Source organism: Diabrotica virgifera, chromosome 10 (assembly GCF_917563875.1).
Source record: "Diabrotica virgifera virgifera chromosome 10, PGI_DIABVI_V3a".
Taxonomy (NCBI): domain Eukaryota; kingdom Metazoa; phylum Arthropoda; class Insecta; order Coleoptera; family Chrysomelidae; genus Diabrotica; species Diabrotica virgifera.
In genome coordinates this window covers 86,262,010-86,287,641 of record NC_065452.1, presented here as the reverse complement: position 1 = coordinate 86,287,641, position 25,632 = coordinate 86,262,010, and the positions used below count along the sequence as shown (strand labels likewise).

At 34.0% G+C, this 25,632-nt stretch overlaps 1 protein-coding gene across 1 annotated transcript; it reads left to right on the top strand.

Moving 5' to 3' along the window:
* LOC126893106 (uncharacterized) lies at window positions 1-10,247 on the top strand. The gene is made up of 2 exons (XM_050663051.1): window positions 1-318; window positions 10,135-10,247. The coding sequence occupies exons 1-2, from the start codon at window positions 48-50 to the stop codon at window positions 10,245-10,247; spliced, it is 384 nt and encodes a 127-aa protein (XP_050519008.1). The 5' UTR covers window positions 1-47.
* The last annotated feature ends 15,385 nt before the right edge of the window (window positions 10,248-25,632 follow it).

Genomic DNA, 25,632 nt, shown 5'->3' with positions numbered 1-25,632 from the left:
CAGAGTATTTGGAATGTTCATTTAAAGATGGAGCTACTACAAATAAAATGGTATCTTTGGATGGTGAAATGATTGTAAAAAGCAATAGTTTTAAGTACCTAGGATCGGTATTACAGAGTAATGGAGAAATAGATGGAGATGCATGCAGTAGAATTAGGGCTGGATGGATGAAGTGGAAAGAAGCGAGTGGTGTGTTGTGTGACAGAAAAATTCCAATGAAGCTGAAGGGAAAATTCTATAAAACAGCCATAAGACCAGCTATGATGTACGGAACTGAATGTTGGGCAGTGAAAAAGAAAGAGGAACAGCGAATGCATGTGGCGGAAATGAGAATGCTTAGATGGATGAGTGGAGTGACAAAGAAGGATAAAATTAGAAATGAGTATATTAGGGGAAGTCTAGGTGTGGCACCAATTGATGCCAAAATGAGAGAGCATAGGTTAAGATGGTTTGGTCATGTTCAACGTCGAGACGTTAACCACCCAATACGAAGAATAGCTGAAGTGCAGATTCCTGGAAGGAGTAGGAGAGGAAGACCAAAGAAGACCTGGGGGGAGACGATAAGGCAGGACATGTTGGTAAAGGGGATTAACATTGATATGGCCCAAGATAGAATTGTGTGGAGAAATGCAATTAGGGAAGCCGACCCCGCATAGGGATAAGGCAAAGAGAATGATGATGAAAGACAAAATATGAATGGATTTAATAATGTAATTATAATTTCTATTTACAGCTCCTTTTTCTTCATATGATACGTCCATGTAATAAATAACGATTGCCGTTACTAGCGATAGCCGAGAGGTGTTACCAGCGTGATATAAATCCCTACAGGCTACTAGATCAGAAGTTAGAGTTAAATACGTAGAAAATTAAATACGCAGAACTTATTTGATGATTAGAAAGTATTACTGCAATAAATATAGGCACTGCAAATCGTTGTGGTGTAGGAAACCATTATTGTTATGCTCATATTATATACACATCGAAATATAAACAATATCATTAATAAATAAAGGCTCATGAAAGTAGATATTAAATTAATTATTAAATAATGTCAAAACCTCAATGGAAAACTAAAAAATCAGATATGCCGTGTCATAATGAAAAGCAAAATAATAAGGCAATAATCGATTGCAGGAGTTACAGAGAGTCAGATACTAACACTGGCCATACACTTCTTCTTCTCTTCTTCTACGGCACTACAGCCCAAATTGAGCCTTGGCCTCCTTTATTTTTTGCCTCCACCCTTGCTTGTCTGTGGCTGCTCTTCTCCATACACGGACTCCTAAAAGGGCTTGTGCATCGCTAGTTACTGTGTCTTCCCAGCGCTGTCTTGGCTTTCCAACCGGTCTCTTTCCCTGCATTCTAGAATTAAGTGCTCTTTTTGGTAGCCTATCCTCTCCCATTCTTATCACATGTCTGGCCCATTGCAATCTTTGTATTCTAATGAAGTCTGACAGGGGTGCTTCCTTATAAAGTTGATAAAGTTGGTTGTTGTATCGACTTCTAAAGATTCCGTTTTCCCTCACAGGTTCTAGTATTCTCCTCAGTACTTTCCTTTCGAATGTGTCGAGTTTGTTTTTGGATGTTTCTTTCAGGACCCAGCCTTCACTGCCATAGCATGTTATTGGTCGAATTAAAGTTTTATAGATTCTCATCTTTGTATTTCGGTGGACACTTTAAACCGAAATATATAGGAGAGGGCAAAATAAGCTCTGTTTGTCTGCGTTATTCTCTTCCGTATTTCTCCATCTTCTGATCCGTAGGCATATATTTCTACTCCCAGGTACGTAAACTTTCCAACCGTTTCAATGTCATCTTTATGTATAATGTTTTGTGTGACTATATTTCTTCTCGTCTGAGTCATTATTTTTGTTTTTTTCTGTGTTAATTTCCAGACCTAGCATTTTTGTTTGTGTTTTTAACTCTACGTATGTTTCCTGTGCTCCTCTTGATGTTCTACTCATAATATTAATATCATCGGCATAAGCGACCTTTTGAACCGTTCGGTTGTTCAGTAGGTTTCCTCGTCCAATTTGCATTTGCCTAACCGCATACTCCGGTGCCAGGTTAAACAATGTTGGGGCCAGCCCATCTCCCTGCTTTAGTCCCTGCGAAATTTTGAAAAAGTCTGCCCGGTGGTTTTGTATTCGTACACAAGCCTGAGTTTCATCCATTGTGGCTTTACATCAATATTGTGAACATCAATATCGTGTTGCCATGATTTGCTGAAGATCTGTTTGACTGTGAATATTTGATCCAGTGTCGATCTTCCCCGTCGGAAGCCCGTCTGATACTCTCCAATAATATGTTCTGCTAGTGGTTGGAGCCGCTGTTTTATAATATACGTGAGGACTTTATATGCTGTACATAGTAGAGATATTCCACGGTAGTTTTTGCACTGGAGTTTGTCTCCTTTTTTATATATCGGGCATACTATACTTTTCTTCTAGTCGTCGGGTATTTTCTCTTCTTGCCATATGTCTTTGATGAGCGCGGGGATGTGACTTGCTAGGTGGTTGCCACCTACCTATAATAGTCCAGGGTTACTAGGACTATCTTCTCCCGGTAAGGGTGGTTAACCCTTATCCGAGGGGTGGAATGATTAATAGTCGTATCACTGCTTAAGTTGTTTTATTATACTTGCATGAGTATAAGCTGGTAGCAAGCTACGCGACGTCGTCTCGCGGAATGGAGATGATACTATTTTAATATGAATAATCTTACGTCTAAGAAAGTATAATGACGAATGTGGAATGTGGAATGTGGATTCCCTTACTATGTTTTGATTGTATAAGTATATTTGAAAGTGCCGAGTCAGCGGCGACCCTGAAAGGTGTTTATAGTAAACACCGACCGTGACTGTATGTATAACTACTCCTCACAATCTAGGTCAATAATATTTATGTAACGAAAGATATTTGTTTATGGTAACATTTAAATAATTGAAAGAAATTAACGTAGATAATTAAAGGGTGTTTTAAAAGATATCTTATAAGTACAGATGAATTCTTGTACACCTTTCCCTCCTAAGAATTTTCTGACTACGGGGAAGAAAATTTTGCAAGTAGTGCTACCAACCAATACTGTGTTGTAATCAATACAAAAAATTTTATTTTATATAAAAACTTTCCTAAAACTACGTAAATACATAAATAAAAATGTTCATTTAACAACATTGTTTCATTACACTTGTCACTCACTGTGTTTTCGGATTGTAAGCATATAATCTATTCTTATGTATTTCCTTGATTTTATTGTTTTCTATTCTGATTTTACAATTAACGTTATTTACTTGTGTTATTGTGAAGGGGCCTACATAAAGACTATCAAACTTACCATTCTCTTCCCTTTTTACCAGGACCAGGTCTCCTATTTTAAAGTGTTGAGGTGTTGCTTTGAGCTTATTCTTTTCTTGCCGCTCTTTTTTGTTTTTTAATAAGAAGGTTCTAGCTCTCTCGTGTGCGCTTTGTAGTTTGTATCGTAACTCATTGTAGTAGGCATCTATATTGTAACATGGTTGAATCTCCTGTGTAAGGTCTTCCGGTAGGTTAACCTTCCTGCCATATAACAGTTCGAACGGTGTGTATCCATGATACGCGTTAGGGGTTGTATTGTAGCAGTATGTGAACATTGTGCAACACACATCCCAATTTTCTCTGTCTTCGTCTATGAATGCTCTTACATACTCGTTCAACGTTCTGTGTAGTTTTTCGCAACTTCCAATGGACTGTGGGTGGTATGCCGTTGAAAAGTTGTGCTCTATTTTTAATAGCTTTGTTAATTCCTGCATTACTTCGTTCTTATACTCTGTGCCTTGGTCTGTTCTTATTTGCTTCATGAGTCCGTATGTTGGTATGAAATGATCAAAGATTCCTTGTGCTATTGTCTCTGCTTCTTTATTGCGCACTGGTATGCTGGCCGCGTATTTTGTCAGTTCACACAACATTGTGATACAGTATCTATTACCTTCATTACTTCTAGTGAATGGACCTATTGTATCTATGTATACTATGTCCCATAGTTTGGAAGATGTGTCCGATATCACGAACTCTTCGACATGTGTTCTTTTCGGTTTGTTAATTTGACATTTGTGGCATTGTTTAACGTATTTTCTTACGTTTTTTTCCAAATTTTTCCATCGGAATCTTGACTTTAGCTTCTTTATTAGTCTATTATTCCCTACGTGTCCTCCGAACATCGGGTGATTATGGTATTCTTCTATTAATCTGTGTTTTTCTTTGTCATCTTTTATTGTTTCTGGTACTTCACATATGTATATTTCTATATTCTTCAATTTTTTATTTCCTTCTTTAATAAATTCATCAATTGTGCACAATTTAAAAATAATATCATTTACGTATATCTTTACTTTACGTACTGCATTCTCTACCGCCAGCTTATCAAGCTGTGCCAACGCTTGGTTTAAATCGAAATGATCCAATCCTGTGGCTATGCTTTTGCTGCATTTTATTTTGTTTTTGGCCCTAATGCTCAGTCTTGGTGAGATTAGTTCTGCTCCAAAGGACAAAATTGGTAGTCTATGCGCCTCTAAATTATTTAGTACCTTCCTTACTGTTTGTTTGGTGGCTTCTGGCTGTAGTGCGAGTTCACTTTCAGCCTTTGTTTGTCTTGCTTCTTTCTCCTTTTCTCTTGCTTGAGCTCTTGTTATAGCTAGTATCTGGGTGTTGTCTATGTATAGGTTCTTTAGTTGATGCAATGTTATTCTTAAAAGGCTGTCTGCGCAGTTACTTTTCCCTGTTATATATTCTATCTCGAAGTCATATTCTTCTAGGTCTAATCTGATCCTCGTGAGTTTTGAGGTTGGTTCTTTCATTGCAAATAGGTGTGTCAAAGGTTTATGGTCTGTTTTTACTTTGAATGTTGGTGCTCTATATAGATAACATTTAAAATAATTAATTCCCCAATGGATCGCTAATAATTCCTTAACGATTATAGGTTTATTGCCTTCTCCTTTACTAAAACTTCTTGATGCATATGCTATAGGTAGGTCTATTCCGTTGTAATCTTGACTTAGGATTTCTGAACAACTCTCATTGGATGCGTCTGTTGTTAGGATAAACTGTTTGTTGAAATCCGGATATTTTAGGATCGGTGGCTTCATTAAAGATGATTTAAGCTTATTGAATGCTTTTTCACACTCCTCAGACCAAAAAAATTCTACTCCTTTCCTCGATAATCTGTTGAGTGGTCTGCTGCATATTTCCGCAAAATTTTTAATAAAACGTCTATAATAGTTGCAAAATGCTACAAATCTCTTTGTTTCTTCCGCTGTCTTAGGTGTCGGGTATTGTTCAATTGCTGCATACTTCGCTTTTTCGGGTGATACTCCCTCTTGAGAAAGATCATGTCCTAAATATGTTACTTCCCTTCTAAAAAATTGACATTTTACTGGGTTAAGTTTCAAATTGAATTTTCGACATGTCTCAAATGTCTTTTTCAGGTTGTCTAGGTGATGTTTTTCAGATATTCCTATCACTACTATGTCATCCATGTAAAGAAATGCTTTGTCTGGTGTTAATCCTGAAAATGCTATTGACATCATTCTTGAAAAGCTATTCGGGCTTACATTTAATCCAAAAGGTAATCTGGTAAATTGAAATGCTCCGTTTTCCGTGCTAAACGATGTGTATTTTCTCGATGACTTTTCTAATGGTATTTGATGAAAACCTGACATTAAGTCTATAACTGAAAACCATTTTGCTCTTCCTAGTTGATCTAATATCGAATCTATTCTTGGTAATGGGAATTTGTCTGTAACTATCTTCTTGTTCAATTGTCTAAAATCTATGCATAATCTCCATGCTTTTCCTCCATCTATAGCTTTTTTCGGTACCAGTACTACTGGGCTGTTGTACTCGGATGTAGATGGTTCTATGATTCCTTGGTCTCTTAGTTTTTGTACTTGTCGATTTAATTTCTCTGTTTGCGCATGAGGTGTCCTATAATTCTTGATATATACCGGAGTTTGGTCTTTAACTCTTAGTTTCTGTTCGTAGAAATTGTTACAGGTTAACATATCATGCCTTAGGGCGAATATGTCTGAATATTCTTCGCATAACGATACTAAGTTATCTCGTATGTATTCTGGTATGTCTAATTTCAGTGATTCTCGTAATTCTTTTTTTCTATCCTTGCTGTCGTTGACTAGTCTATATATGTTGAATAGTTTAATGTCCAACGTCCTGATTGTGCTTGCCTCTACATTTACTGTTTCGTATGTTGTGTTCAAAATTTTGATGTATGGATTATTACTTGAAATAATTGCTCTTGCTATGAATATTCCTGGTTGTATTTCTTGTTGCTCCACTATCCTGTCGTTCTTTAGCGTTTGAAAAATTTTGACTATTCTGTAAATTTCACATCGGGGTGGTATTATTATGGTGTCATTATCTATATTATCCAGAATTTTCGTACTAATGTAACAATCGTTGTCTTCTTTAATGTGCATTTTAAGGTTTGCGTAGTCCAGTATACATTGAAAGTTAGAAATAAAGTCTCTCCCAATGATTCCGTCTGTTGGAATTGGAAAGTTAGGTTCTACCAATTGAAAGATGTGTTCGAATCGAGTTCCTTTTACTTCTAGTGTTGTCTCAACTTCTCCCATTGTTTGCAACTCTTCTTTAGTGACTCCTTTTATTTTCGCCTTTGTGTTTGGTTTCACCTGTTCCTTCATAAAATCTTGTGAACATTTTAGTATTGAAATATCAGCTCCTGTGTCTATGATAAAGGTGCTTGTGTTTTCAAGGATTCCTGTTTTCATTCGTACAAAGTTCGTTAGGTTTAGGTCGAAGTTGTAAATGTTATATTTTATTTCTGACTGTGTACTTCCAACTTCTTGTTCATTCAAAACCCCAACTGCTGGTTTTCTTGTTCTTCTTGACTGTCCTCTATCTCTAGTAACCTTACGTTCCTGTTACATCCTCCTCTCCGGTTTCCTCTGTATGTTTGATTGTTAAATTGTCTGTATCCTCTGTTCGAATAATTTCGTTGATTGTCCGTTGCTTCTCCTTCGTTCCGTTGTCCGAAGTTATTTCTTCTTCCTCTGTCATATTTGTTATGGTATCCTCTTCTGTATTGCTGCTGTCCTCTCCTATTCTCGTAGTTTGTCCTATAATTTAAGACTCTTCCTTGTGCATTTTCTTCAGTCGTATCGATCGATAAAAATTTAGATACTACTTCATGCGGTGATGTAAAGTTACCTGCTTCGAGTATTAGCTTAGCTTTCTCTGCATTAACGTTTCGTTTTATTGTTGTTACTACTGTTTCCGTCGTATATTTCTCCGCTAACTCCAGTGGCATTCCTTCCGCTATGTATGCTACTTTTAATTTTTCTGCTAACTCTTCCACTTCAGATGCGTACACTGCTGCATCTCTATGCCCTTGCCTTTTCCTGACTAATTTGGCTATTAAATTCTTCGGATTATCACCTCTTAGTTCTTTCTTCAGTGCTTCAGCTATCCGTGGAATCGTATCTTCCGTGGTTATTAGGTTCCTAGCCTTATTGGTAAGTCGTGTTTTTATTAGCGTTACAGCTGTGTCTTCATGACCTTCTGCCAATTTTTCAAGTAGTTCTAATGCGTCCAAAAATGGTTGTAATTTCCCTGCGCTTCCATCGAACTCGTTGGGCAATATCTTGCTTGCGATATTCAAAAATTCATTGATTGTCAGAGCCATGTTTAATATTGTTATATCTTGTTTTATGTCACCTTTTTCCTCTTCTATTTCGTCGTTAATTATTTCTTCTTCTACTTCCTCGTCGCTTTTTCCTTCTTCTACTTCCTCGTCACTTTGTTCCTCTTCAACTTCCTTGTCGATTGGTTGATGTATTGAATTTGGAACCACTGTTCTTACATTTACTGCTTGAAATGAGCGTATAACTTTGTCTCTGATTTTTACAAAATATTTGTTGCACGCTTCCCTCTGTTTGTCCGAAAGTGCTTCCCAGTTTTTCTTAGTTAAGTGCGTGAACTTGTTATAAGATTTAATTAGCTGTGTCGTTACTTCTTCCTGTATGTCCTTAGATTTCGGTACTTTTTTCTTTAAGACCCTTCTGCTTTGTCTTCCTACTTCTTGCGCAATTTGCTCAACTATTTTGACAAAATCTTCCCAAGTAACTTTGTTGCTACTCATTTATACATAATTTTTCTATCCTCAGTTCCTGCACTTCTTAGCGAAAATATAAATTCGATAGTCTTACGGTGTATATAGATATGTAGTATATAGATATATAGTAAAAAAAATAACGAGATAAAATAATACGTCAATATATGGTAAAAAATATGTAAAAAAATTGCAATAATAATAAATAAATTTCAATAATAAATAACGTTATATTAACCCTTGTAAATAAGTAGTTAGAATAATAATGTAAATGTATTATGCATATAGCGTATATTTGTTATATATTTATATCGTATATTTATATCTATAGTGTATATTTACGATAGCAAATATTAAAATCATAAAAAAATTGCAAAAATGTACCCTCGTAATGAATAATATAAATAATATATACCTCAAATAATAATGGTAATATGCCATGTAAATAACTTTAATATTTGTGATAAAGAATTCCAATAATACCCATAAAGATAATTAAAAATAAATAGATAAAAATACTAGAAATATACCTTACATTACTGCTATACTATTCATTTGTTATGAAATATCGTGGAAGTACCATAAGAACAAAATATAGACTCACCACTTTTAAACGTTTGTGTTCGTATCACCAAAAGTTCTCGATGCACGTTCCATGGCATTGTCCATTGTCCCACGATGTTCCATCTCCATACCATTGTCCATTTAGCTCCATGTCAGGCCTGCTGTCTCCATCCTTTCTACATACCACACTGTATTCTAGGGTGGTCGAGGTACCAGAACATTGACGTTTTTCTCCATTTCTCGTTTACCAGTCCTGTGACGTCTTTCCAGTCTTTCTTCCCTGGTCTTGGATCGCCATATAATAGTCCAGGGTTACTAGGACTATCTTCTCCCGGTAAGGGTGGTTAACCCTTATCCGAGGGGTGGAATGATTAATAGTCGTATCACTGCTTAAGTTGTTTTATTATACTTGCATGAGTATAAGCTGGTAGCAAGCTACGCGACGTCGTCTCGCGGAGTGGAGATGATACTATTTTAATATGAATAATCTTACGTCTAAGAAAGTATAATGACGAATGTGGAATGTGGAATATGTATGTATAACTACTCCTCACAATCTAGGTCAATAATATTTATGTAACGAAAGATATTTGTTTATGGTAACATTTAAATAATTGAAAGAAATTAACGTAGATAATTAAAGGGTGTTTTAAAAGATATCTAATAAGTACAGATGAATTCTTGTACATTCAGTTCTGCTGGTATTTCGTCAACTCCCGGAGCTTTATTGTTTTTCTGGGCATTAATAGCTTCGAGAACTTCCTAGTTGGAGCTTCTACTCCATTATCGACTTCATTCTCTTCTACGTAGTTCATACCCATTTTATCTTCCATGTCTACTTATGTTCCAAGTAGGGTCTGAAAATAATGCTTTCAGGTTTCTGTGACTTTCTGTTGGTCACTGATTATTTGCCACTTTCATCTTTACATAAACTTGTTTGAGGTTTATACCCACTTCTTATCTTTTTAGGTATTCGTATGTCCCTCTAATTTCGTTGTTTTTGAAACCACTGACCATACACTAGTAACAGCAAAATTTTAAATTAGACCAATCATTCCAATACTTGTTACATATAGAAAGAGATTAAATTACCAACTACAGCGCCTTCAAGAGAAACAGGTATTAAACAGACTAAAGGAAAAAATGCATAAAACGCTAAAGACTACCATACAGAATATTGGCAGTATGTCGGAGGCAGCGGTAAACTGTATAGGAGCAGTGAATATAAAGAGACGTCAAGACTGGTCCAATAACGAATGAAGGAATGCTTTAACAAGGAGAAATAGGGCAAAACTACAAAGAGACAGAAAAAAATACCCTAAATACGATCGAAAACGATGTAGCTAGAAGAAGAGAAGTTAAAAAAATGGCAGAAGAAAGAAAAAATTTCTACGAAGAAGTTAAGAACACCAGAAAAACTAAAAATAATAATACAAAGTATTACAGGAACAAAGAAGGTTTACTTCTTGGGAGAAACAACAGAAAAAGTACTTCAAAGATCTGTTAAATACAGACCAACAAGAGGAATTATAGCGAAACGAGAACGGACGAGAAGATGAAGAAAGGGCGTGCGAGGAACCAACTTTGAATGAGGTCAAAGAAATAAGAAGGGGCATTGAAAATAACAAAAGAGCAGGAGAAAGTGGTATCCCAGCTGAGGAAGGCGGCAAAAGACTGAAGGAAAAAATATTCCGCTTGACATAAGCAACAGTAACAATGGAATGATGTTCTTATTTACTCTATGGCTCTATAAAGTAGGCTACAAAACGGTGTGCTAAAACTAAGTATAGCACTATTAGAAGTAGTCTAAAATAAAATAAAATAAAATAAAGTAAAATAATATAATATAAAATAAAATAAAATAAAATAAAATAAAATAAAATAAAATAAAATAAAATAAAATAAAATAAAATAAAATAAAATAAAATAAAATAAAATAAAATAAAATAAAATAAAATAAAATAAAATAAAATAAAATAAAATAAAATAAAATAAAATAAAATAAAATAAAATAAAATAAAATAAAATAAAATAAAATAAAATAAAATAAAATAAAATAAAATAAAATAAAATAAAATAAAATAAAATAAAATAAAATAAAATAAAATAAAATAAAATAAAATAAAATAAAATAAAATAAAATAAAATAAAATAAAATAAAATAAAATAAAATAAAATAACATAAAATAAAATAAAATAAAATAAAATAAAATAAAATAGAATAAAATACTTGCCAAAAATTTTTAGAAAAAGAATAATGAAATATGATAACAAAGTGATAGGAGAATACCTGGGAGGATGTAGAATAGGAAGAACAACTACTTATCAAATAACTATGTTACAATTAATACAAAATAATACCCACGAACAAAACACTTAGGATTACAATGTTATTTATCGATTTTAAACGATAAAGATAATGAGAACATTAGACATACCAGAAAAGCTTATACTTATAACGCTAGTGAGAATGACGATTACGAACAACATGATAAATAGGGTAACAATGGAAGAAAGCTTTTTTAGTCTCTCGACGGTACTCTTAAGTACCACTTTCTGGTAACCTTATATACCAAGTGTTAAAGTAGATTTTTCTCAACACGTTGACGGACAGTGAATCAAATGTATAATCAAGTGTTGTGACACTATATTATGTATTTTGCAAAGTAGAATAGGGAAAATGCAACGTCTATAGACGTTACATTACATCAATCGAAATTAGACGTCTATAGACGTTCTGTCCGTCAACGTGTTAAGAATGCTCTGTTAAATATCATTTATTAGTTATTAACTGATGTTTAATACTTCAAATGTCATTCAAACGATTTAGTGTTAAATACAAAATAAGATTTGTAGACACTCTAAAGGATCGTTGAAAAAAAACTACGCTTTTAGCTTATTTTAAAACATTATGACCGAAAACATAAGGCGGACTTAAAAGTGGCGTCGGGAAGTAACTATGTATCAAAAAAAGCTAAAAATGATGTGAGATTAAGGATTAAGGCAGTTCACAGTGAATAGAGGTTTAAAAGAAGGGGATCGTCTATCAACGAATGTATTCAACCAAGTATTAAAACAAATCGTAAGAAGATCAAATAATGTGAGTACAAATAAGACTATTTTCAATATCAAGGAAGAGTGCATACTGTGCATAGCGTACGCGGGATGATGATGTGTGATACTAGCGAGAACAAAGAAACATTTTTCTAAGTCAGATATACAGTAAATTTAATCACAATAACTAATTTATTATTATCATCCAGCTTTAAAAGTCCACTGCTGCACGTAGGTTTCTTCCTCGTGTTTACAACCCCGTCGATCTTGCGCCGCTCTCATCCCCTTTTTATTTAGCCTTAATCGTGAGTCCATCTTGTAGGTGGTCGACAGACACTTTTCTTGTCTTCCCTTGGTGTCCATTCCAATACTTCTTTGTCCATCGCCCATCTGTCATTCTAGCTATGTGTCTTACCCATCTCCGTTTTAGTGTGGCTATCCTTTCAATGACGTCAGTCACCTTTCTTAGTTCTTCTCTTGATCTCTTCGTTGTTTATTTTGTCTCGCAGAGTTATTCCTAACAATGTTCGTTCTATTCTTATCTGTGTGACTCTGAGTTTGGCAGCCGACGCTTTTGATATAAGGTAAGTGTTTCTTTTCCTTATGTCAACGCTGGGAGGACGCATTGATAATTTTTTTTCTCTTTCAAGCATGTGGGCAGCTCACTTTTAAACGTTTGTCTCAGTTTTTCATACTCTGCAGGGCCGCGCCGTCCACGTGAGCAATGTTTGCAGCGCACACAGGCGCCAGAAATTAAGGGGTGCCACTAGAGTTTCCACAAAAATGTTAGGCTCGTCAAAATAACATTTACTCATGTTTTTCAGCTTGTACCAAACGTTAGGATATCATAAAACAACACTTTGCAAGTCTGGCTTTAAAGAATTTATCTAAGACACGCTGGTCCAGCAGAATTGATGCTTTAAAGCCATTATACCAAATTTTGTCAGAAACTTATTATGCTTTATGTGATATAACACATTCGGATAAAGATCGTGATTCAAAATATCAATCTAGATGTTTCGGAGATAAACTATATCAACGTTTACATTCATATGGTGAGTTGCTCAGTCTACCTACCTATGGTATAAAGTTCTAATGAAAGTTAACTTCGTTAGCAAAATTTTTCAATCAAAAACAATGAATATGCAGCTGGTCTTGAATACTTTACAAGAGGTACTTAAAACAACTGTTGCTCGAGATTCGGACAGATAGCAAATTTAATGATGTTATTACTACGAGTACAGCAATTGACACTGCAGAGAAACTGTATGTGGAGTCCAGTTATCAACCAGCCACACAGTTACGGCTCCGGAAAAAAAGCTGACTGTTCGATTACGAACATAAAGACGAACCGATTTTGGATGCTAAATTGTCATACAAAGTTAATTTCTTATATTGTGTTCTCGAGCAAGCATTAATGTCAGTAAATGAAAGGTTTTCATATTGGAAAATCATGTTAATTGTTTCAAATTTGGAAAAAAAAACTGAGATTTAATGATCATCTAGATGTAAAAAGAGACGATTTGTTTGAAGAAATATATGAATTATACAGCTTCAGCCTTTGTTAAATGAATTATAATGATGACACGCATGATTTTCACGTATTCGGTGTGTTCATGTTTAACTCTGAGATTTGCAGTCTGATTCCAGTAAACGTTTCTAATTATTTTCAGATCTTAGTTGTTAATTCCTGCTTCTTTTAGTATTTACATTCGTTTGGCGTGCTGTACCCGATCAAACGCTATCTCGTAATCCACCGACATGCGTATATACAGGGTGGGGCATTAGTATGACAAAGTCCAATTACTCGTTTGTCGTAAGAGATACGAAAAAGTTATGTACGTAAAAGTTGGGGCACTGATAGGACCATAATTTAAAAATATTTTCAAATATACAGGGGCGTGCGTATTGACAGGGTGACACAAACTTATGTTTTTTTAAATAAAACACCCTGTAAATTTTTATATTTTTGGATTCTCCTCAATGTTTCCATTCTTAAAATATATGGTTTTGTAATATTATAGAAGGTAGTTTAAAAGATAATTACGTTTATTCGTTAATTTCGTAGCAACATTTACATTTAAGAATTTTTCATCAGAAATTCCCTGATAGACGACAACTATGAAGAGAAACGTTTAAAAATATACTAGAACGGTTTCAACGGACTGGACACTTAGATTATGATAAATCTGATCAAACAAAAACTATTGTAGGTGAAGAAAACAGGAATTAATTGTAATCCTTGGTGTCACTGAGGATCTGCATATTAGTACAACCGTTCTTAAAACCTAAGTATCTAGTCTGTTGAAACCGTTTTAGTATATTTTCAAAAGTTTCTCTTTTTGGTTGTCGTCTATTAGGGAATTGCTGATGATAAATTTTTATTGCAAGTAGCTCATTTTTGTTATAATCTCCTAGCACAAAGCCATTTTAATCAATTCCTCATTAGAAAAATTAATATTAGTAATGGTAACAAATCAACTGGAACTATATAAATAGTATAATGTCAAATGTTTAAGCAAATTTTGTGTCATAGCCAACTAGGAAGAATTTTGTATGTTTGATTAATATTTTAAGCACCAACAACCTTAACTTCGAATGTATTTGGATATCTGATCCAATATTAATAAATTAAGGATCAGGCTAGATTATTATGTATTTTTTTTCGAAAAATTATTTTTGATTGGATATTTTCACGGCCACCTAATAAAATTTCACGTAATTTTTCTTGCAAGTAATGTTTGGCTTAAAAAATCACGAATAACTTATAAATTAAAGCAGTTAGGTATAGGGAATGCTTAAGAAATAAAAAAGTACCATAAAATATCATTTAATTACAATACTAAAATACAGGGTGTTCCATTTAAGGAAACTCAGAAAATACTCATTCCCAGTTTCGACCCACCCTGTATACTAAAATTAAACATTTCGCTATACTGTTAATGATTAACAGTAGTAGACTATATTAAAAATCATTTGAATATAAATAGAAAATTTGATGTCAAATCACTACAATTCTACAGGGTGTAGATATTGCTACGAAATTAACAAAAAACGTAATTAACTTTTAAACTACCTCGTATAATATTACAAAACCATATATTTTAAGAAAGAAAACATTGAGGAGAATCCAAAAATGTAAAAATATACAGGATATCCCATTAAAAAAAACATAAGTTTGTGTCACCCTGTCAATACGCACGCCCCTGTATATTTCAAAATATTTTTAAATTATGGTACTATGTGTGTCCCAACTTTTATCTAAATAACTTTTTTCATATCACTTACGACAAACGAGTAATTGGACGTTGTCACACTAATGCCCCACCCTGAATGTCGCAATCGACATCTATGCATCTCTGGAATGATACTTGTATTGAGAACTGGAATAATACTTGAATTAACTTAAGTTTGTCCATATCTGTTGTCACTAATGAACGATCTCTTTCTAAACTGAAACTTATAAAACATTATTTAAGATCGATCATCAGTCAAGAGGGTTTGACAAAATCTATTATCTCTATAGAGTCATCAATATTAAATGATATTCACCATGTTATAAAAAGATTTTCTGAACTGAACGCGCGAAAAGTGAATTTTTTCTGAAATATAGGTATTTATTTTCATTAACACTGTTCTGACTTTTTATTATCCTGTTGTATCTATGAGAATTTTTAGCTATTTTTGTTTGGTTACAATAAATAATTGTTCATTTGTATTCACATTGTTTAATTTAACGAGACGATTTTTAAAAGAATGCGTCTTTTTGGGCGCCATTAAATGTTTTGCACACAGGCGCTAACAAGTGCTGGCACGGCACTGATACTCTGCCCACACAAGACCGGTTCTTCACTTCAGTTCATTGGTCTGATTATCCCTGCTACTCATAATTTCATGTCCTAGGTATTTATATTGTTATATACGAGGCCTACTTCTTGCCCACCAATACTGACGTTCTGGTTGGGTACCACAGTCAAGATTTTGTTTTCGAGGTGTTTATATTTAAACCTACATTTTCTGTAGCCACAACTAGTTCTTTTACCATTCCTCACCCACAGCTATTATGACTATATCATCGGCGAAACGTAGGTTGTTTAGATATTCTCCATCTATTTTTAATTCCTTTGTTAAACAATCCAAATTCTAAAAGGCATGTTCTAGCACCGTATTAAAAAGTTTAGGTGCATTGGGTCTCTTTGTCTAACCCCCGCTCTATTTTTATGCGATTACTATTAGTATTGTGGTTTTGCTTATCGCAACTGTGTCAAGTGCTTTATGAAAACCGATAAATATTAGCACTCGAGGTGTACTCCGCTACTTTCTTTATTAAAGGTTTTATACTTTGTAGATGGCCATTAGCAATAACGCTACTGACTGTGGCATATAAAATACTGTCAAATATTGTGTATGAGCGATTGAGACCATATGCGGAACAAATAGTTGGGGGATATCAATGTGGTTTCTGCAGTTTTTGTGCATTTTAAGACAAATCTTGGAAAAGACTAGTGAATTTAATACAGAAACACATCATCTCTTCATTGACTTTGAGAGTGCCTATGATAGTATTCATCGAGAATTTCTGATCAACGCCCTGAAAGAGTTTATTATTCCAACTCATCTCTAATATAGTAAAAGAAACACTTAAAGTACAAAGCAGGGTTTGAATTCAAAACGCACTAACAGATACAATTCATGTTAGAACGGGCCTACGACAGGGAGATGCCCTATCCTGTATTCTATACAACATCACATTAGAGAAAATAATTAGAGAGTTAAAAGTCAACACCAGAGGAACAATAATAAAAAAAAGTGTACAAATATTGGCGTTTGCAGATGATGTTGATATCATAGCTAATAGAAGCAAAAGAGAAATGATAGAAGCATTTAATGCTATAGAAAGAGCGGCACAAAACAGTGGCCTAAATATTAATGAAATAAAAACCAAATACATGAAGGCCAGCAAATCGACAGGCCAAAGAAACCTACAGAATCTGACAATAGGAGACTATAAAATCGAAAGCGTAAACAATTTTACATATCTAGGTTCACTAGTTACCGCAGATAACAATGTCAGCTAAGAAGTTAAGAGAAGAATACATATTGCTAATAAAACGTATAACGGACTCATTAAACATCTAAGATCTAACAACATCACGAGATAAACCAAATGCAAAATATACAAAACCCTGATAAAACCGGTCCTTATATATGGGTCAGAGACATGGACACTGTCGAAAAGCGATGAGAACTTATTAGGTACGTTTGAACGAAAAATTCTTAGACACATATATAAGGGGGTGAAAGAAAATGACGTATGGCGCAGAAGATATAATTTTGAACTATACGGAGCATACAACGAACCCGACGTCATAACATCCATAAAGATCGGACGTCTGCGCTGGATGGGCCATGTTGAACAAATGTTGGAGATCGAAACACCAAAACATATAATGAAGCAAACACCAGTAAGGAGAAGGTCAAAGGGATGACCCAAACTTATATACATGGAACAAGTGGAACAAGATCTGAAAACACTTGAGATTACCCACTGGAAGAACAAAGCAAGGAACAGAACAGAATGGCGGAAAATCCTAGAACAAGCCAAGACCCAAAAAGGGTTGTCGAGCTACTGATGATGATGATGAGATCGTCATTATACTAAATCGGGCATTAAATCTATCCTTGGTTTAATACACCATTTTTTACTGTAATTGGAGGTTGCGTATTGTTATCTTTTTCTCTTGATTTATGTAACTATGTGTAGAGTCTTATGAGTAATCTTTTCGACTATTGTTAAATTTCATCTCTGTTCGTAGTTTCTTTTCCAGCTCTTTTTTCTTAGGTTGTTAATTTCTATTTTTTCCTTTTTCACGCTCCTTCTCAAAACTTTCATGTCCTTGTTTTACCCTATTGCTTGTTTAGTTTTTTCTACTTTAATAAAGTAGAAAAACAATAACTAATTAGTAACCCTATCAGTAGTTCGACCGCCGTTGAGTGAACACGTATGTTGACCTGCTGTGTTACTGTTGATTAACCAAGTGTTGTTAATATATTATTATTCGAACTTTTTCAATCTTCTTCTAAAAAAGTTAAAAGTATCTACTAAATTGTCACTTAATTTTTTCTTTTTCGACAATCAGCATCGTTTCCTTGTAAAAAAAATGCCATTAACCAGGGAACAGCAACTTGAAATAAGAAGTGCGGCTGACGTATCTATTAAACAACTTTGCCAAGATCAAACTTTTATTAAATCCATCGTCGATAGTGTTTCTGCTGGTATAGTGCAAATTTTAAATAGCAAACTTGAAGTTTATGAGAAAAAGATCGACGACCTAAAAACTGAAATAACAAGAATAAAAACTGACCACGAAGTCGAAATACAGACAATTAAGGCAAGCCTAATTGACCTAAACAAAAAAGGGGATTCCTTCGATATGATAAAAATAACGACAGAGTTGAACCAAATTAAAAGAAAAGAAAGTAATATTTTAATATTTGTTGTTCCTGAAACTGCAATTCATTTGCAAGCTTATATTGAAAATATGTTTACAGCTATGTCAATGAATCGAAATCCGCAATTAAATGGTTTACATGTTTCCCGTTTAGGTCTACAACCGTCAGCCAACTCAAATAAATGTCGTCCAATTAAAGTTACGTTTCCAAATAGTAATCAAGTGACTAATTTTTTAAAGCTAAATCCCAAACTCAAATCATTAGACTGTTATAAGGTCAGATCAAACTGTTATGCAACGTGAGTATACTTCAAAAATCAAAAAGGAACTTAGCGATCGTTTGGCAGCAGGTGAAAAAAATTTGATTATAAAATACAAAAATAATCTACCATTTATTGTCTCAAAAAACCTGTAGTATCATCCACTGGATCACCGAAAAATAATGACAACCTTTACTATCAAAACTGTCGCGGTCTAAATTCGAAAACAACTATATTTTTTCAAAATGTCCTAATATCACAATATCACATTATTGCAATCACAGAATCTTGGCTTCGGGATGGAGTACGCAGTAGTGAACTATTTCCTGAAGACACCTACACAGTTTATCGTAAAAATCGAAGTTTTGGCAAGTTTGGAGGAGGAGTGATTTTTGCTGTAAATAATAACGTGTGTCATTCAGAACAACATAGTGTAGTGTTTCCTATAGAAAAAATTGATGTTTTATGTGTTAAAGTTTTCAAAACCAATAGCAAACCAATCTTCTTTATAACAGTTTATATCCCACCTAACGTGACATTTAGTGAGTATTCTGATTTTTTTGACTATATTAAAACTTTCCATGAAACTCATGAGGTCGTTTTGATTGGAGATTTTAATTTAACAGATCTTGCGGCATATTATGTCAATAATAGTCAAATAACTCCTTTAATTAATAGATTTGTTCAACTATTAAACTATACAGATTCTGTACAATGTAACAAAATAAAAAATATACATGGAAAGATATTAGATTTGATTGTAACACCGTCAGTTTTTAGTTGCGAAGTTACACCTGAAGTCAATGCCTTAGTTCCTATTGATTATCATCATCCTGCTTTAACTTGTTATTTTCCGTATGAAGTCAAAGAAGATGAATATTTTGTTCCGAATCAGAAACGTCTTAATTTTAAAAAATATAACGTAAATAAATTCAACAAACTTTTAACCGAAATGGACTGGAGTCATTTAAAACATTTTTCAGATGTAGATTCTGCTGTAGATTCGTTTAGTTTGTCTCTCCAAGAAATTATAGATAAATGTGTTCCACTTAGTTCAACTAGATCTCAAAAATATCCAGCATGGTTTACATCTGAAATAATCGCCAAAGTTAAACGTAAACATCATTATCTGAGAATGTATAGACGAAGTAAATATTGTTTTTACCTCCAACGAGCTAAAGATCTCAGGAGAACTATTAAATTAGAAATACAACTAGAATATAAAAAATTTATTGAAAGATCCCAAAATTCTTTTAAGTCAGATGCGAGACAATTTTGGAACTTTGTTAATGCCAAAAATAATAAATCACGGATACCTGGTCTGATGAAATACGGTAGTGATAAGTATACCACGAGTCAAGATATAGTAAACGCATTTGCAAACTTCTTTAAGAGTGTTTATATTTCTGATAGTAATAGCTCTCCTTCTGTTACATCTGATTTTAATTATAATCCAAGTTCTTACTTTAATATCGGTAAAATTACCAGTAACGATAGATATTATAGAAGGTGCAAAGAAATTAAAAAATAAATTTTCCTGCGGTCCTGATAATTTTCCTGTTTCGATACTTAAATGTCACGTCGAGTCATTCATAGAACCACTTGTTGTAATTTTTAACCTCATTCTTAAGACAACATTTCCAGCTGCGTGGAAAAATACAAGAGTTTGTCCTATTTTTAAATCAGGTTCAAACTCTGATATATCTAACTATCGACCTATCGCTCTTATATCAGCATTCTCTAAATTGTTCGAAATTATCTTGACAGATTACTTGTATGCTCATATGCGTTGTTTGATTACCAGCAGTCAACATGGTTTTGTGAAAGCTCGGAGTACGGCAACAAATCTTTGTATATTTACAGAATATGTTTCGTCAGCTTTAGATTCAAGACAACAGGTGGATGTCATATACACTGATTTCAGTAAAGCATTTGACCGAGTCTCACGCAATAAATTGCTAACAAAATTAGATCAGTTTGGAATTTCCAATAACTTTCAAATATTACTGAAATCATATTTAACTGATAGGAGTTTGTTCGTAGAATATCAAGGCTTTCGATCTTTTCGTTTTGTTGCCACGTCTGGAGTACCTCAGGGGTCAAATCTGGGTCCCTTATTATTTCTCCTTTTTGTTAATGATATCTGCTCCATCGTAGACTCTGAAACACTGTTGTACGCGGACCATATGAAAATATTTCGCAAAATTAACCATATTTCCGACTGCGTTAAACTTCAACAGGATATCTCTGCCATTAATGAATGGTGTTTCGATAATCAACTATCCTTAAATATAAAGAAATGTAAAGTAATGTCCTATACCCGAAAGATCAATAACATACATTTCGATTATAAGGTCAACAACATTTTACTGTCTTCTACCTCAGAGTTTAAAGATCTTGGTGTTATATTTGACAGTAAATTAACATTCTCAACTCATATTAATACCGTGGTCTCTAAAGCAACCAAATCTTTAGGATATATTATTAGAAGCTGCAGAGATGTAACGTCTGTGGAAGCTTTGCGTAGTTTATATTTTGGACTAGTTAGTAGTAAACTTAATTACTGCAGCGTGGTATGGAATCCTAATCATGCAGAACTTGTCTCTAATCTTGAATCTGTTCAAAAAAGATTCTTAAGATATTGTTACCTCAAAACATATAACAGATATCCGGTTAGAGGCTATAGCTATAATTTACTCCTTTCTGAGTTTGGATTCCATTCACTGCGTAAGCAGCGTGAAATAAACGGCCTAATATTCATCTTCAAAATTGTCAATTGCCTAATTAATAGCGATGTTTTGCTTAGTCTTGTAGACTTTAATGTACCACGAGCTGTGTCACGTTCAGGTGTAACTTTTCATATTTCGGTGCCTAATTCGCAACATAATTTCTATTGTCCGATAAAAAGTATGTGCAGAAGTGTCAATAACTTAAGATCTGTGGACATTTTTTTTCTTAGTTTTAACATCTTTAAACGCGAAATACGCAATAGCTTATCGAATTGATGCCATGTTATTTTTCTTTATTAAGGTCTTTGTTTATTATTGTGTATGTGTATTAACAACAGAAACATTTTTGGTTATTCTTTATTTTATTTTATATTTTGTCATCAAGTGTTCAGTCAATGTATGTAGTTTTCTTATGTACACCTTTATGGGTTTATACCTGGTGGATGTATATTTCAATAAATAAATAAATAAATAAATAAATAAATAAATAAATAAACCCTGTATATTCATTTCCATACTAATTTGATAAAACACTCTTTTTTACCAGATTCCAATAACCAATTGTAAACGAATTATACGCGCACATAATGCAATATAAACCTAAACACAACAAACCTTGAAACAATTTTTTTCTTCGAGACAAAAAGAAATGATATCATTTCTCCGTGACTGATTTCAAAATTGACTATTACAATGACAAAATGCGGCCGAACGCCATGACGATCGGGGGCAGGTATTTATTTATTTATTTATATTCCGTAGCAAATCGAAATGGACTTTTACAGTTTGTGACAAAAGAAAGAGTCATTTGAAACGTTCTCAACAAAGTCTTCAGCGATAGAGAGAAAGACTTCCGCTAGACCAGTTCTACCCCAACGTTAGCTATTACGAAATTTATGTGCAGTCTCGTTTATGTGGAGTTACAAAATCGTTCGACCATGAGAAAATGATTCGTTACGTATTATAAACTTAGGTTTTTGGCATCTGTACGTGTTTATAGGTCAATTTATGCAGATATACAGGGTGCAGTAATAGTACCTTGAAGTACGACATATCTGTTTTTATAAAAGCTATCAAATAAGTTACTAAACAAGATTATATAAGTGATGGCCATAGCTCAGTGAATAGGTATATATATGTAGCTGTTTTATAGGCCTTTTAGGCCCAGAGCTTTGTGGTTCTTTTCCATAGCTTTCTGTTATGTGTTAACTCCTTCAAGTCTTTTATTCCCTTTTCTTTTAGGTCTTCTACTACAGCCTCTCTTTATCGCCTTCGTGGTCAAAATGTTTATTTGCCAAATAAACATTTTTCTGTTTTCTGACGTTAGTAGAATGTATTTTGAATTAAATAAATTACATACATTCTTCTTTTTGTGACAATTAATTTAATTAAAAAAAATTAACACAATTTAAATAATTGTGTTAATAATTGATGGATTGGACCGTTACTTGATGGAAGTTCATTTTATCTCACAATAAAACACTGAAAAACGTTTGTTTTCTATACTTCCACAAAATTTATTACAACTATGTTATTACTACAGCTGTTTCGGCAAAGTGCCTTTCTCAAGTGATATATTTTACAATGTGTTTGCCTTTTTAAGTCTTTAACTGAAGAGGTTGAGGAGTGGGGAGCTGTTTGTCTCGAGTTGGTCATTCAGAATTATATCTGTATTTCTCAATTTATTAATTTCCATTGATTCTAAAAGTGATAGCTTAATGCCTTTATTTTGAATATGTAGAATTTGAAACTCTTCATTGAAAGAATGATTATATGATCTAGAAGGTGAAGTGCGTATGTAGAAGTGTCTGTTTTTCTATTGTTGAAAGCCCTTTTGTGTTCTGCTATCCGTTTGTCAAAAGTTCTGCCAGTTTGACAGATGTAAGTTTTCTGACAGTCACCACAAGTTGGTGTCTACAAACTAACTTGTGGTGACTGTCCGAAAACTAGAATATACGTCAAAAAATCATAATTTAAAAATAGAAATTTACCTGTTTCAGGATTTTCCCCTAAACTCGCCGGCTTATTAAATAACGAATTTATTCCAAACATTTGCACTATACTGTATAACGATCTGTTCAAATTAAACTTATCTTAAATAAGTTTTTAGATAGGTAAGGAAATGAGCCCGGTGAGCGGTCGGCCATATGGGCCGCCATTTTGAATTTGGAAATGTCAAATTCCGTATTTCCATTCGTCTATCGATGAGCTAACTTTGCACTAAGTTTCATTCGTTTAGGTCAAAATTTGCAAAAATGGGTCATAAATAAACCCCCTATACTTACAATCATACCAAATTTCATCGAAATCGGTCCAGTAGTTTGTGCTGGGCGGTGGCGACATACGTACATACATACGTACACACTACACACACCCAAACTTATATGGAATCACTATGTATTTTAGAGTAATATTTATTTCTCTTAAAAAAACTTGTTATTGTTAAAATAAAGGTTTTTATTGAAAATAAATAAATCTATAAGACAATCAGATAGTACAGCTCGTTACGGTAAAGGTTATTTGCTTGAGTTGCAAATTGAACGAAAATAAATAAACTAACTTTTGCGTCCAAAAACGAAAATATGCCTCATGTGGGGTTATAGATCTTACAACGGGAAAATATTATTGGTCTTGTGGAGCAAGCGATGTTCTCAGAGGGACATAGCTGTAGAGCTAGGCGTAACACAGGGCGTTCTGTCCAAAACTTATGCTATAGGTAACAGGAACTAGGAAAGCTTAAAAAAAGCAAGGGAAAGTCAGCAAAAAGTAATAACGGCTCGCCACGATCTTTTAATTGTCCAATCAGCTGGAAGACACCCAACCATTTCTCACCTGCAGCTCCAAAGGCAGCTTTTGGAAGTTACAGGTGTAAATGTTTCAGTTGAAAAAATAAGAAAAAAAGATCGTGCCAAGAAGTATACAGTAGGAGATAGTTATGGGTCCCCAAATTATCCAGGCAGCACAAGATTGATCGCCTAAATTGGTGTCTTCATTGGTGGTGGAACATTGGGAATGGACAAAATGTGCTATTTTCAAAAAAAGTCAGGATTTGTGTAAAATCAGATGACCCACGAAATCGTGTACTTAGAGGTCGAAGAAGACAAGCAAGAACGAAAACTGTCAGATCTGTTCACAAATATACAAGGGGAAGTGTAATGTTCTGGGGAGGAACTGTGATCCGTAAAAAAACTCCTTTAATTTTCATCCAATCAACTTTAACTGCTCACAGGTATGTTGGTAGCCTGTAGTTAGGCTCTGGAGATGTGCAACAAGCGAAAATTTAATTTTCTTGCATGACAATGGACCTCCACAAAATTAGAGTGACTAGAGACATCATTGAAGCAGAAGGTATCCTTTTTTGGAGTGGCCTGCTTGCTCACCCGAGCTTAACCCTATAAAGTATTTGTGGGATATCCTTAAAAGAAAAATTAGAGCTCGCCGGGATAATCCACAAAACACTGCACGGGTAGTACAATCTGCTTTTGAAGGATGAAGTAACCTACCACAACAAAATGTTGATAATTTGATCAGGAGCGGGCCCACGCAAACTAAAGCTTGCATAAGGAATAGAGGTGATAACACTGACTACCAAAAATAACAAAAAAAAAAAATAAATTAAAAACTTCTTCTTCTTTCTCGAAACTGCTTATGCCCCTCAGGGGCGTCGGAGGTTTTATTCATCTTCTATTCATCTCTTCCATTTCTTGCGGTCCTTTGCTAACTCTTTCATTTGTTGATGTGTTTTTCCTTTTTCTGTCCAATATCTATAATCTGATCGATCCATCTCTTCCTTGGCCTCCCTTTCCTTCTTTTACCATATCTTTTCGATTCCATCACCTGCTTTGGTAGTCTTTCCTGGTCCATTCTGTTAATGTGTCCATACCATTTTAATTTTCTTTTTGTATCTTGGTTATTATCGATTCCTGTTTCAGTCTTTGTCTAATATATTCATTTCTTATTCTGTCCAATTTCGTTTTTCCTGCTATTTTTCTTAGCTGCTTCATCTCCGCTGCGTTTATTGTATTGTCTATTTTTGCATTGCTACCCATGTCTCACTTGCATATATTAAAGTTGGTACAGAGATTGCGTTGTATACCTTCAGTTTTATTTCTTTATCTATTTCTTCCTTTCCAAATATTGTTTTATTTAGTTCATAGTAGATCTTATTTGCTTTTTTCGCTCTGTATGAGATTTCTTGATCTATCTTTCCATCCTCTGATAATATTACTCCAAGGTATTCAAACGTCAAGACTGTTTCTATTATTTCGTTTTTGCACCTAAATATCGTTTGGTTTATTTCTTCCTTTTTCTTTTGAGTTACTATCATGGTCTTCGTTTTCTTTACATTTACCTCCATTTTCAAATTTTCTATTTCCTCCACCCAGATATTGATTAATTTTTGCATTTTCTCTTTATTGTCTGCTATTAGTACTAAGTCATCTGCATATA

What these genes read in the sequence shown, in the direction of transcription:
- LOC126893106 (XM_050663051.1), top strand. Translation starts at nt 48, where the DNA reads ATGGTATCTTTGGATGGTGAAATGATTGTAAAAAGCAATAGTTTTAAG. An exon ending in AGAGGAACAGCGAATGCATG is followed by an intron (nt 319 to 10,134) that starts TGGCGGAAATGA and finishes AAAGTATTACAG; the next exon opens with GAACAAAGAAGGTTTACTTC.